We start from the raw sequence: 14,578 nt of genomic DNA on the forward strand, positions 1-14,578 counted from the left end.
GTAGTTTAAGGACTTTAAAACTTAATACAGGAGGATGAAAGAGGTCCTCAGTGCAGAACAATATTTATACACAGATATAGAACAGATTAATCTCATGAACCATTAACAGACAAATGCTTTTACAACTAGATGAGACATCTGTTGCAGATTTTGATCCAATAGTTTTTTTTAGCAGAATGGAGCTATGTAAACACTGTATTGATATATGGACATTTCCTCCTACCACCCACACCCTCCATTACAACTTGCCCCATATTTTAGGGAAATAGGTGCTTCCCAATTTTCATAAAATCCTGACAACATCACTGCATTGTCAAACATCATAACCCGAGTAGACAAATAACAAGATAACTAAGAAAACTGACCAGAACTTGACCAAATTTGACACACTCCTGGCATATGAGCCTTTTTCATGATATCTAAGTAGAGTTACAAAGCCTAGAAAAACATTGAATTAGTTGTTTACATAACTTAGGTCATCAACAGCATTTGTAGGATGTTGAGCCGAGGACATCCTACTGGCCCAGAGGTTTTGGTCAATTACTATAGTATTTGGTTATTAGGTACATGTCAGCCAGATTAGCAATGCCAACTGCTATAATATTTGGTTATTAGGTACATATCAACAAGATTGGCAATGAAAACTGCTATGATATTTGGTTATTAGGTACATATCAACAAGATTGGCAATGACAACTGCTATGGCATTTGGTTATTAGGTACATATCAACAAGATTGGCAATGACAACTGCTATGGCTTTGGTTATTAGGTATGTATCAACAAGATTGGCAAGGTCTACTGCTATCGCATTAGGTTATTAGGTACATAAAAATAAAATAAGCAATGTCAGCTGCTATGGCATTTGGTTATTAGATACATATAGACAAGATAAGCAATGTCAGCTGCTGTGGCATTTGGTTATTAGGTACATATCAACAAGATTAGCAATGTCATTTACTATGGCATTTGGTTTTAGGTACATGTCAGCCAAATTAGCAATGTCAACTGCTATGACATTTGGTTATTGGGTATGTATCAACAAGATTAGCAATGATAACTGCTATGGCATTTGGTCATTAGGTACATGTCCATCAGATTAGCAATGTCATGTCCATGTGTGCCTCAGTTTTAGTAAGCTGTGGTATTAAAATATAACAACAAAATATTTGATAGATGTGCATAACATTAAATATTACAAGTAAAATTTGCATAAGAAGGTTGGATTATGCATTTAGTTATTTCATATAGCAGATTCATGCTTCACAATCAGGAAACACAAATACTGTCATACATTATGATGCATTATGAACTTGTTTGATCCATTATGAACTTGTTTGATCCATGATGAACTTGTGTGTATGACAAACTTTGAAGACAGCTTAGTATTCACATCCTATACACAAATTCTGACATAACGGAACCTTTATATTCCCTTGACGATGTCAAAGTTATGCACCCAACATGTGTCACCTCTAAATCATGTTTTCTTTATTTTAGGATAAACGTCAAGAAATCATCAGGAAATATTTTGATCAGATTTGTTTCATTCTGAAGGATAAACCAGCCTTTCAACACTTGGAGGACTTTTTTCCTATAGATAACACCCAGTTTGACCCTCAGTTAGAGAAACTGAAGAAAAGGATTTTTGAACTGGCTTCAGGTCAGCCATATTGGGGACAGGAAGTGCCTGCCAATTGGCTTCCCTTGGAAGCATCTCTCATGAAACTCAAAGCCTCTGGTATTAAGGTATAGGAAAAAATGATATTGTGCAAATAATCATTTTACCACATAGAAATATATCATACAACTTGTATGTACAGTATGCAGAATATACAACATAGAAATGTATCATACAACTTGTGTGTACAATATGCAAAATATACCACATAGAAATGTGTCATACAACTTGTGTGTACAATATGCAAAATATACCATATAAAAATGTATGATACAACTTATGTGTACAATATGCAAAATTATACCACACATAAATGTATGATACAACTTGTGTGTACAATATGCAACAAAGATTTCAGATTTTACAGAAATCGTAACAAATTGTATCAGTGTTGTTAGCTTTTACCTGCTTGCTGTTGAACAAATCATGAGTATGGTTTAAATTTAGTCAGGAGTAAAATGTATGTATGATATTATATCAGAGGATATTTGAATGGTTTACTGCATCAGGAGATCAGTCCTATTCAGTAAAGTGTTGTATGCATAACAACAAACAATATTTTAAATAAGCTATTGTAATAAATCAAAATGTTAACCACACTGTAACTCCAGGTTTGTTTATGTTTAATTCATCATGTCTTTCTTGCCAATGAGGTCTTAATTATGTCCTAGCCAAGCAAAAGTAAAAATATATCATGATTGCTGGAACTATCATTATCAAACATATAAATTATGCTATATCTTCTCATTGGCAGAAATGATTGCCTATTCCTTTGAATCTTGGTTTTCATGTGGACTGAGAAAATCTAGCCTCACATCCCCATGTTTTGTCCACCTGGGTATGGAGTTTTGTTACCAGTCTTAAATAGCTACATCCACTTTATGTCAGCGTCATAACGATCATCAAACTCAGAGTGTATTTCCAACAGGACATCAAATTTAATGAGATTCCTCGCGCAAGTCATTGGGTTAAACAGCGTGACAATGTATTTGATCATGTTGGGATGCTTGTATAAGCACCTGTTACAAATAATTTTTCTGGTGCAATGTTGCCCTTATTTCAGTCTACTTGTATGATCATTCCTTTGTCACTGGCACAACCATGCTGTTTTATGAGAGGAATTCCACTGGAAAAGCCCCAGCCATGAGTAATGATAGGTATAGACACCAGTATGGGGGATCCATTTATTACCGGCCTTCAGTATAATCTATGGCAGATGAAACTGTCTCTTAAAGTCAACCATTTTGAAATGAAGGCCATCATCAAAGCCTTTCAGTTCTGAAAAGACAGGCTTTACAGGATGTCAGTCTGATTAGGTTGGAGAACTTTGTAGTGATTACTTCCTTCCTTGAATAATGGGGCACCAGATAGCCCTACCTGTGCATGCTTATTTGGCATTTTCATTCTTGGTACTTGCAACTTCCAATCAGTATATAAATCCAAGACATTCCAGGCAGATTCAATGACCTGGCTGATGTTCTCACTGGAAATTGTCAGGCTATTCATTTGGAATGGTACTTTTGGATTTGTTCACTCCAGTGCATCCAGTGATAAACCATTTTGTTACAAGGTTTAACCACAAAATTGACCATCTTTATCTTACCGGTTCCTGACCCACTACCTTGGGCAGCTGATGCACTATCAATCAGTTGGGACAGGTTATAGGCCTTTGCTTACCCCTACACCCCACCACCACCACCACCACCACCATGGTTTTAGTACTGAGGATAATCAGAATTGAACTGGTCATAATTGTAAGATCCTTATGATAATCCCACTCAGATGGAACAAGACCTGCGTCAACGATTTACTTTATATAGCACTAGTCATAAACCAGAAGATTATGACCACATATAATCTTCTCAAACAACCGTGGTTAGTGGTGTTCTGCAACTACTGAGACAGTATGTTCTTTCACACCAGAATGTTAACAGGGCAGCCTTGTAAGAACAGAATTTAGAATTTCCGGGATTGTGGAGAATCTCAAGAGTGTTTAGGCCATTCAGTCTGAAGTAATATGAGTGAATGTAGTAAGTTTTCAGGAACTGGTACAGAGTCAATGACATCTCTTCAAGACTCTCAATCTCTCAACTGGATGAACCTTTTCTCTGGCTCTACAAGGAGAAAAAGTTGGCATCAGTTACCATCAAAGGCTACCACTCCAAACAATCTGACACATTCAGACCTATTTGTTTTGATTTGAAGAGACCAATCCCTCACCATGTTTCCAAAATAGAATCTGTCCTAGGTCATAACATGGTTCAATTTAGAGAAATTCACATTTTTAGCCTGAATCGTGATAAAGATGTTGTCATAAAAATCTTGTTTCCTAATAGTTTCATAGATTTTAATTCTCACTACAGATATACCAGTAGCAAAATGACTTCAATACTCAGGAGAATTATATCTATCATGGGTCGAAAATTATATTGCATCCAGAACTGACAATGTGTAAAACACCTTTGATGGTAAAAAGTTAGATTTTCTCCTTGCTGAGAGAGTTGTAATGGTTTTAATTGCACTGTCTTTAATAGGATGGGTTAGTTACCTGATGTTATTACATTGTGTAGGAAAATAATCTTATACTCAGTGTGATATTTCTACCTCTCGCTTGATTCTTGTTGATGCTTTGGACATGGTATATTTTACTATGAAAACCTCATTTCAAAGGTTGTTTTTAATCTCGGGCAACTACAGTATTATATTTTGCACAAATTGATTATCAATTGGTAAAATTAAATAATACTAGTTGTGAGAGATAAATGGGATTTTAATGCCCCAACATAGCTTAGAGGTCTAAAGTAGTCACCTTTACCAGTCCCTGCCATCTCACTGCTGTCCACATGGAATCGAGTCTAATGCTTGGCCAGTAGAGGTAGATGTATATGACAAAGCTTCCTGATGTGGGTGGTTCATTTGGGAGTTTTCCAGGGTTCTTCTTCACCAGTTACACTGGTCACTACATGTAGCCTATGAGGCCTCTGCTGAAAAATGGTATCAAACCCACAACAACAATAAACACGCTTTTCCACACAAACTGTTGAACCGTTGATTAAACATTATTCATCTTAAGGTGTATTAGTTGTCATGATTTAAAACATCAGTTCATCACTTTACCTACCTGTAATAATTTAGCACTAATGTATTTCTTAGTAAAAAAAAGTATTTATATGATTGATGTACAACGTGATAAGTTTAAAAAGATACATTTTAAAACCTGTTTAAAATTGCATGCATATGGACAACAGCTGATGCCATTTGCACTCAAGCACTGTGACCAGTTTTTAAGAAGACTAGCCTTAGACAATGAGGCCCCAAGTTGTCAAGTGGTCTAAAGCATATAGCCTTATAGATCACTGCCATCTCACCTCTTTCTGCATGGGTTCGAGTCTCAGGCTCAGCCAATGTGGGTATGTGAGAAAGCTTGCCAGTAAATTATCATGGGTTGGTTTTTCTTTCCAGGGTTTTCCCAGCTTCTTCCTCCACCAATGATACTGGCCGCCTTGTATAGCCTATCTTGTAAAATGGCGTTAAACCATAAAACAACAACAACACCCCCACACAAAACAAAATTATGAATTCTTGTCTCTCAAAACTGTTGTGGGTGTTGAATTCAAAACATGATTGTAATCAGGGAAAACACAAATCTGCACAGTTTTCTGTAATGGCAGAGTTAATTTTGTTCAGAACCGTATATTATATTACCCCGATAATGGACAGTCCTAAAGGTCACATACCAGGGCTGGCAGATGCCTATTTGCACCTCTTTGTGAATGGTTGGGTGGAATGGAGAGACACATAGTTTTCAGCAGTCAGGAGTTGGCTAGTGCTGGACAGTATTGTATTATTTATGGAAGGATTATTATTGCTACTGATATTGAATATAATGTTGTCTCAACGTGGGCATTTCTCTTCAAATAAATATGGATAAGTGGCAGGAGAGGAAGGGCCATTACTATTTCATTCACATGGTATTTGCAGATCAGTTCTTAATGTTGCTTGTCAGCTGCCATTTTCAGCTGTGTTCCATGTACATGTAACAGACTATTTTTGATTATTGTCTCCTACCAGTCTTGTTTAATAACAAGTAGCCCAATTAGGTACATGTAATTTTATATTCCAAGTTAATATACCCCTCTCAGCAGCCATTTGAAGTTGAATAGTTCTACTTATTTTGTTGATATTTCCAGACTGGACTTGATCAGATAATTTATTTTGTGCATGAAAAGGAATTTCATTTTAGAGGGTTCCCTAAATGTTTTTTAAATACTGAGATACTGATTACTGCAAATGGATGTTTAGAATTTGATGTTAATTAACTGTTTCAGTCTTGATTGGTCCCTGAGAAACCACCAGATATAACATCAACGCTTTAGCAAGTTTTTACAAGCGATTCCGTTATTCTCTCCAGTTTGGCTATAGTTACAAAATCTGTAAATAAATTAAACTTGTTTTCAGAATCCAATTGATAGTATTTAACCAAATATGACAATAACTTTCCTGACTTATGGCTTTGTACAAATGATGTCCATCCACTACTCAGTATAACACCACATTTACTAAAACCATTGCTTTCAACTGTTAAACTTTAGGTAAGCTCAATCAAATTTGACCACTTTTGTCATGGAGCATCCTGGCATAGAGTCCTTTTATATTTGTACAAGTTAGGTCTATCCATCATCTAATATAACTGTCTATGCTAAAATTGAAACTAAACTTTCAAATAACTTTATGAAAGCAATTCAGCAGACTCTGTTAATTTGGAAGAAATTTAAAAAAATGTTTAATCATTTGTTTTCATCACTTGTCAGTAATTGTTTGATAAAAAGATGACAAATTATCCTTATTTCCTAGACAGCCACTTATTTCTTAAACAGCCACACATGTAGTTACTTTTTTATAGTATATTTCAGTTGTTTGATTGATATCAGATGATGTGAGTGATCTCAAGCCAAGAGGGATCTCACACCATGTGAGTGATCTTAGATGATGTGATGACAGTCCATGTAAGCAATTTTAAACCATGAGAGTGATTATGTAAGTGGTCACAGACCATTTGAACAATTTTGGGCCAACCTGGACCTCTTATAAATGATTCTGCAGGCATTAATTTCACTTATATGTTCTTGATAAAAGCGTGACAGTCATATCGTGAAGAACATAGAAAATAAAGGGAGATAAAATGTGGTGAATGTAATATTCGGATAATTAAAACTAATTAAGATAAGCCATCATAACAAATAAATTGATCCTTTGTCACTGAAGATTTGATATTAAATCACATATGGAGTTTCTGTAATTCCAGGATTTTATCTCTGACAAAACTATTGTTATTTCTTTTTTCTGTCAGGTCATTCCGCATAGTCTAGTTGAGGAGATGAATCAGGCAGGGGCAGTTCCTATTAAGACCACAGAACAACTGGACCTGTTCCTTAGGTTCCAGCATGAGACAGGCAGTTTTATCTACTTTAGGTAAAAAGAAAGTAACCCTTAGGCTTTTGGGATACTGATTATTGTACCAGTTTCAGACCTGCCAACCCTTACAATATTGCTGTAAGTCTTAACTTAAAATACAGACTTACAGAATAAAGGAAAAACTACAGAAGCTTGATTATTGTGGTAAGATCCAGATAATTGGCTCGTCTGTATTTGATTTGGATCCAGGTTTCACATTATCTTTAGTGGAATTAGAGAATCAGACTAGCTTGATAGTTGTACCTCAGATGCTTTAAATTAAAAATATTTTTACAGGCGAAGCGTCTGCATGATTAAATTGTTGATGATAGAATATTTTTAAATGGAATCTCGCTACAGATACATGTTAAAGACGAAAGGAAAAAATAAAGCCTCTTAAAAATGTCTTAATAATCAGTACAGAAGAAAAAAAACTGAATATTGATATTGTTCTGAATAAAAGTGGAAAGAGACACAATTACGTTTATTTGACATCAAGTGTCATTTTGAGTATGTCACACGGTGGGAGTTATGACTGCCATCGTGTGTACTGAAGCAAAAAGCCAAGAATTACGTCAAGTTGAGAGATAGCAGCTAACCATTGATTTGCATAGGGTTTGGAACTGAAGCATGTTGTTGTTGTTGTTGTTCTAGGGTTTAACGCCATTTTTCAGCACAAGATAGGCTATACATGGCGGCCAGTATAACTGGTGGAGGAAGAACCCTGGAAAACCCAGGGAAGAACCACCGACCCACGATAAGCTACTGGCAGGCTTTCCCATGTACCCACGCTAGCCGAGCCTTGGACTCGAACACACGCAGACAGAGGTGAGATGGCAGTGATCCGGAACGGTGAGCGCTTTAGACCATTCGGCCACTCGGGGCCCCGAACTGAAGCATGTGTGACTGTACTTGAGATTGATAGGTGTATGTGTTGTTATGTACATTTAATAATATCTGACTTAATTGTTTGTAAGTTTTAAAATCTTTGTTTTTTATTATTTCATTATCTGTCAAAATAATCCAGTTCTGTTTGTGTGACTGTACTAGAGGTTGATAGGTGAAAGTGTTTTATGTATATTTAATAATATCTGATTTAATAGTTTGTAAGTTTTAAAATCTTTTGATTTTATCTTTATTTCATTATCTGTCATATTAATGTAGTTCTGTTTATTAGGAACTCGTACTTTTCCAGAAAATAGTTTAATTTTGACTGTCATTTTAGTAAACACATACGGCTGACCTGGTCTCTGACCTGAATTCAAAATTAGGTGCAGCCGTGTAAATAAGTTCTATTTTTATTTTAAGATGATTGGTTGTTGTCAAGGCGATGTTGGGACTACGTGATTTAAGATGTAAAGAATTTTTTATTTCTTAGAGTAAAATGTTTGGTTTTGGTCAAGATCATGTAAGGTGTATGTGCTATAAACATGATCATGTGACCCACCTTTTTGAATTCGCAACTTGGAGATTTTTGAAACTGTTTTTGAATACGATAAAACCATTTTTTTTTTGTTTTAGAGAAATAATCTCAGTTGGGCTTTTACACTGGACAGTGTCTGTTGTGTCATTTGGAATTATTTCAAATTATTTGAATTCAAAAGGATTAATTCCTTTTTTCTGGAAAAAAGATTTGTGCTCATATGAAATTCTTGAACAAGGACAGCTTTTATAAAAAAAATGTTTCATATTTCCAAAACCAGAGTGATATTTCTTGTTTCTGCAAGGAACTGAGACTTCAAGCCTAAACACATAAAATAAGAGTGTACTTTACAAACTTTTCTGATGAACATAATTCTTGCCATCGGTGCTTCAGTTTGGGATACTGAACTTTTTAAATATATGTTTCCTTACTTGACAATAGCAGTACATGATATTTTGTTTCACCTTGCTGAAAATTGGTCATATTTACGGAAAAAAAGTATCTGCTGCCTTACTAGGACGATCATGTTAGGGTTGTCAGGTCTGAAGTTTTATGTATCACTTTAAATTTGTTTCACCCTTTTTGGGAAGGGTACCAAAGTGCATGTCATATTATATGTGTTAAATACCAATAGTTAATGAATTTGTGTAATGTACATGATGAGTGTTCATGTTCCTGGGTCTATGCACAGTTGGATATAGTGCAAATATACACTCTACTGTTTGCCTTAAATTATGAATGGAGATCTTTGTCTTAAAACCAGCATTTACTTTTAAGTTCGTTAGATGCAGTTTTCTAACAGTTATATACTGTACTTTCAAATCTGTATCAGCTGATATACAAGGGTTGATCCATGTTTCTGTAAAAATAAATCAAGTGAAACTAACTGAGGTAAATTGTGCATCTATATAAAGAAATAAATATAAAACTTGTTTAAGAATTGTGCATTTATATGATCAGAATCTTTAGTTAAGAAACCTGCCTTACACTTGTACCTATCAACAACTTTATTAAATTGAAATCTGCCTTACACTTGTACATATCAACGGCTTTATTAAATTGAAAGCTGCCTAACATTTAAATTAATCAAATACTTTATTACATTTAAACCAATCAGCACCATTATTAGACTTTCGTGCAAGCTTTATTTTGGAGATTACCATATGTTGAATTCATCTTTATCAGACTGTCACTCAACCTGTAAATCTCAGGGTCATTGGATACTGGTTGTATTGATTTTTACCAGACCCCCACTCAGTAAATCTCAGGGTCATTTGATATTGGCTTGATAGGTCTTTACCTGATTCTCTCTAAGGTTATATCTCTTAAGGATCATTTGCGACTATTTGTATAGATCTGTACCAGACTGACTCTCAGCATTTATCTTGCAGGATAATTTGAAACTGGTCTATACCTTTATTATCAGAATAACCTTCAGCTTGTAAATCTGAGGGTAAGTTACAATTGGTTGTATAAATCTTTGTCAGACTTCCACACAGCTTATTTCAATCAGTGTCAATTGAGCCTTGTATGCTAGTGAATAATGATGAGATCTTGGAGGAATTTAGTGGAATGTTGTATGATATTGGATATTGATGCGATCTCTGGTGATTTCAACTGAATTTTTTATAGTGATGAGGTCTTGGATGAGTTCACAACACTGTATCTCCCCTGATATCAGGTTTCAGCTGAGTTTTATATGACCTGCAGCCTGATGAGATCTTGGAAAAATTCAGCTGAATTTGGTGTGCTGTTGGGTACTGATGAGGTCTTCGATGATTTCATCTGGATTTTGTATGCTATTGGATGCAGATGAGATCTTCAAGGAGTGTAACTGAATTTGGTATGCTACTGAATACTGATGATATCTTCGATGATTTCAACAGAATTTAGGATGCTACTGCATACTGATGAGATATTGGAGGAATTTAATTGTTAGCATTTCCATCATCATTTAGATGAGTTAATGCCCCTGCTTACAAGACTGACCAGTTTTTGCACACACAAACGTCTTTGATGGATGGTTTGAGGGAGAGAATTGTTCTGGAATCCATAATGCATAATTCATGATAGCATTTATGAGTTGTGTTGATTTCTGCTAATTTTCCTTCTTATTTTAAAATGATAATGTTTTTTCACAATTCATATAAAATTTATCTTCAATCAGATAGTTTTCGTTCTTATGCTAAAATCATAATGTTTTGCCTATGATTTGCATAAAGTTTATCTTGAATATGATGACAGTATTTAGCCTGCTTCATAGAACAAGGAAATATTTATATCCATATTCTGTCAAATAATAGAAATTTGCATTGTAATTTTCAGCATGGAAGGTTTGAGGGAGTGGCTTGTGCTTGACCCAGCATGGTTAATTGATGCTCTGAAGTCCATCATCACTGCTGATACATTCATGTTTAAGAATAACCCAGCTATCCGGAACAAGTTGTTTGAATTCAGAGACAAGGGAAAACTTACTGATGAATTGATAGGTGTGTAAGTTTCTAACTTACTTAAGAACTTTTGGTCTCCTTGTAACATAATACATTCCTACATTAAGTCTTGGGGATTCTTGGTCTCCTTGTAACATAATACATTCCTACATTAAGTCTTGGGGACTCTTGGTCTCCTTGTGAAGTAACGTATTCCTACATAGTCTTAAGAACAATTAGGCTTCTTGTAATGAAGCGTATTCCTGCATTAAGTCTTAATAACTCCTGGTCTCCTTGTAATACATTCCTGTATTATGTATTAATGTTTATTGGAAATGTGTTATCGTATAAATGGACTGAAATTTTCCAGACTTTTATTAGTTCCCTATGGTAGTACTTCACTTGCACAGATAAATGGCAAATGCCCTATTGTAATGTTTGACTTGAACAGATCAGTGGCAAGTTACCTTTTTAATTACATATCATGTGGTCTGAATTTTTGGACTGAATCTAACAGTCCAGCTGTTACCACACCACACACACAGAGCAATGTTTTCCAGGCTATATTTTTAACAAGGTCCTGTGGAAATATAAATTGTCCAGGTCAATCAGATATGATTTTCATCATGACCACAGGCTTTTATGACACTATCTTACTCACATGTTCAGTATTTGGCATTTTTCAGTACCTTTAATATGGGAGGGATGTATCATACTAGTCATGAGTGCCCATGCATTATTTACTTATACATTCCAAATGTATGATATGGTAACTTTGTCGATTTTACTTATACATTGCAAATCTGTGATAGGGTTACTTTGTCGGTATGGATTGGAGTTGTAATTCAAGGATAGCAGGCTCAGTAACCACTCAGTTCATGTAAACTGAAATGAGCTCCAAGAACAATACAGTGAGGAATATGTTAAAAGTTATGTTAAAGTGATCAAGCACATTACATTGAAGTGATCAAGTACATCACATTAAAGTGATCAAGCACATTACATTAAAATGATCAGGCACATTACATTAAAATGATGAAGCACATTACATTAAAATGATCAAGCACATTACATTAAAATGATCAAGCGCATGACATTAAAATGATCAGGCACATTACATTAAAATGATGAAGCACATTACATTAAAATGATCAAGCACATGACATTAAATTGATCAGGCACATTACATTAAAATAATCAGGCACATTACATTAAAATGATCAAGCACATTACATTAAAGTGATCAAGCACATTAAAGTGACCAAGCACATTATTGTAACTTGGTTTATATCAAGTGAACATTATCATTCTGTACAGTCTGTGTTTAAACTTGGCAGACATTACTGACATCAAGAAAACATGTACATATTCTGTACAGTCTGTTTAGACTTGGCAGACATTATTGACATCAAGAGAACATGTACATGTCATTCTGTACAATCTATGTTTAGACTTGGTAGACAGCAGATATTATTGACATCAAGAGAACATGTACATATTCTGTAAGTCTGTGTTTAGACTTGGCAGACATTATTGACATCAACTGAACATGTACATATTCTGTAAGTCTGTTTAGACTTGGCAGACATTGACATCAACAGAACATGTACATATCATTCTGTAAGTCTGTGTTTAGACTTGGCAGACATTACTGACATCAAGAGAACATGTATATATTATGTACAGTCTGTGTTTAAACTTGGCAGATATTATTGACATCAAGAGAACATGTACATATTCTGTACAGTCTGTGTTAAGACTTGGCAGACATTATTGACATCAAGAGAACATGTACATATCAGTATGTACAGTCTGTGTTTAAACTTGGCAGACATTATTATAAACATCAAGAGAACATGTACATGTTATTCTGTTTAGTCAATATAATCATGGTGAAGGTTAATACTCGTGTCAGGGAAAATAAGGTCAAAGTGATCAACGTTTCAAGCTGCATGAACTTTGCTGGTTATGTGGATCTTGTCTTGGCAGGAATGTCATGATGTGACATTCTGCATAATTCCTGTTGGTGTTTATTGTACATGCCAGATATAATAATTCTTGTGTGGCCCATTTGGTTCACAGTTGATGATTTGGTTTTTAAAATATATACCAAATATAATAATTATTGTGCAAACATTTGTCCCACCCCAGACAAGTTTGTCCTGAAACATGCCAGAAATTGCAGACATTCAGTGAACATGTGCATATTGTTCCATCATGGCGCTCCATAAAGATTTACAGAGCTATTTCCCTTCTACATCTTACATTTACAGTGTGCTTTTTCATGCCATAGGATCGAATTTCCTTGAAATAGAGTCATAGTCTAACTCCTGGGAATTTTATTTCCATAGACTGAATTTCCTTGAAAAAGAGTCATAGTCTGACTCCTGGGAATTTCAATTCCATAGGACTGAATTTCCTTGAACTAGAGTCATAGTCTGACTCCGGGGAATTTCAGTTCCATAGGACTGAATTTCCTTGAATAGAGTCATAGTCTGACTCCGGGGAATTTCAGTTCCATAGGACTGAATTTCCTTGAAATTGTCATAGTCTGACTTCTGGGAATTTCCATTCCATAGGACTGAATTTCCTTGAAATAGAGTCATAGTCTGACTCCTGGGAATTTCAACTCCATAGGACTGAATTTCCTTGAAATAGAGTCATAGTCTGACTCCTGGGAATTTCAGTTCCATAGGACTGAATTTCCTTGAAATAGAGTCATAGTCTGACTCCTGGAATTTCAATTCCTTAGGACTGAATTTCCTTGAAATAGAGTCATAGTCTGACTCCTGGGAATTTCAATTCCATAGGACTGAATTTCCTTGAAATAGAGTCATAATCTGACTCCTGGGAATTTCATTTCCATGGGACTGAATTTCCTTAAAATAGAGTGATAGTCTGACTCCTGGAAATTTCAATTCCATAGGACTGAATTTCCTTGAAATAGAGTCATAATCTGACTCCTGGGAATTTCAATTCCATCAGACTGAATTTCCTTGAAATAAAGTCATAGTCTGACTCCTGGGAATTTTAATTCCATAGGACTGAATTTCCTTGAAATAGAGTCATAGTCTGACTCCTGGAATTTCAATTCCTTAGGACTGAATTTCCTTGAAATAGAGGTATAGTCTGACTCCTGGGAATTTCAATTCCCCAAAACTTACCTCAGACATTCCATGGACTCCTTGAGATGATCGCAGACCTGAACCCCAGATGTTTTAAACTGCACCTATTTGTTCATGCAAAACAACTGCATGATCAAACTGTTGATTATAGATTTTTTTTAAAATGGCGTCCAGAAAGAGATGCATGTTTAGCTTTTAGACGTAAAGGACAATAAGCTTCTAAAATAGTGTTAATTATTAACACAGAAGAATATAAATGAGTATTCATATTCTTGTGAATAATAGCTGGAAAGGAAACAATTACGTTTATTGGACATCACGTGCCAATTTGAGTATGTCTTATGGCAGGAGATATGATTGCCATCGTCATGTGAAATGGAAAAAGAATTTCCAAAACTTATGTCAAGTTGAGAGATAGCAATAAGCCATTGAGTTGCATAGGGTTTTGGAACTCTAGTTTGTGCAACT

The 14,578-nt window shown here is 35.2% G+C and overlaps 1 protein-coding gene across 2 annotated transcripts in view; it reads left to right on the top strand.

Moving 5' to 3' along the window:
- The window catches only part of LOC149789852 (uncharacterized), a 90,235-nt gene that overhangs the window by 55,500 nt on the left and 20,157 nt on the right, over positions 1 to 14,578 (top strand). For both annotated transcript variants that reach the window (XM_089971836.1, XM_089971837.1), the window contains 3 exons: positions 1,499 to 1,747; positions 7,030 to 7,151; positions 10,882 to 11,045. In XM_089971836.1, the coding sequence (XP_089827962.1) occupies positions 1,499 to 1,747; positions 7,030 to 7,151; positions 10,882 to 11,045 (535 nt within the window). The remainder of the gene's footprint in view (positions 1 to 1,498; positions 1,748 to 7,029; positions 7,152 to 10,881; positions 11,046 to 14,578) is intronic.

The sequence above is a fragment of the Sinohyriopsis cumingii genome, chromosome 10, assembly GCF_028554795.1.
Source record: "Sinohyriopsis cumingii isolate HCF-2022 chromosome 10, ASM2855479v2, whole genome shotgun sequence".
Taxonomy (NCBI): domain Eukaryota; kingdom Metazoa; phylum Mollusca; class Bivalvia; order Unionida; family Unionidae; genus Sinohyriopsis; species Sinohyriopsis cumingii.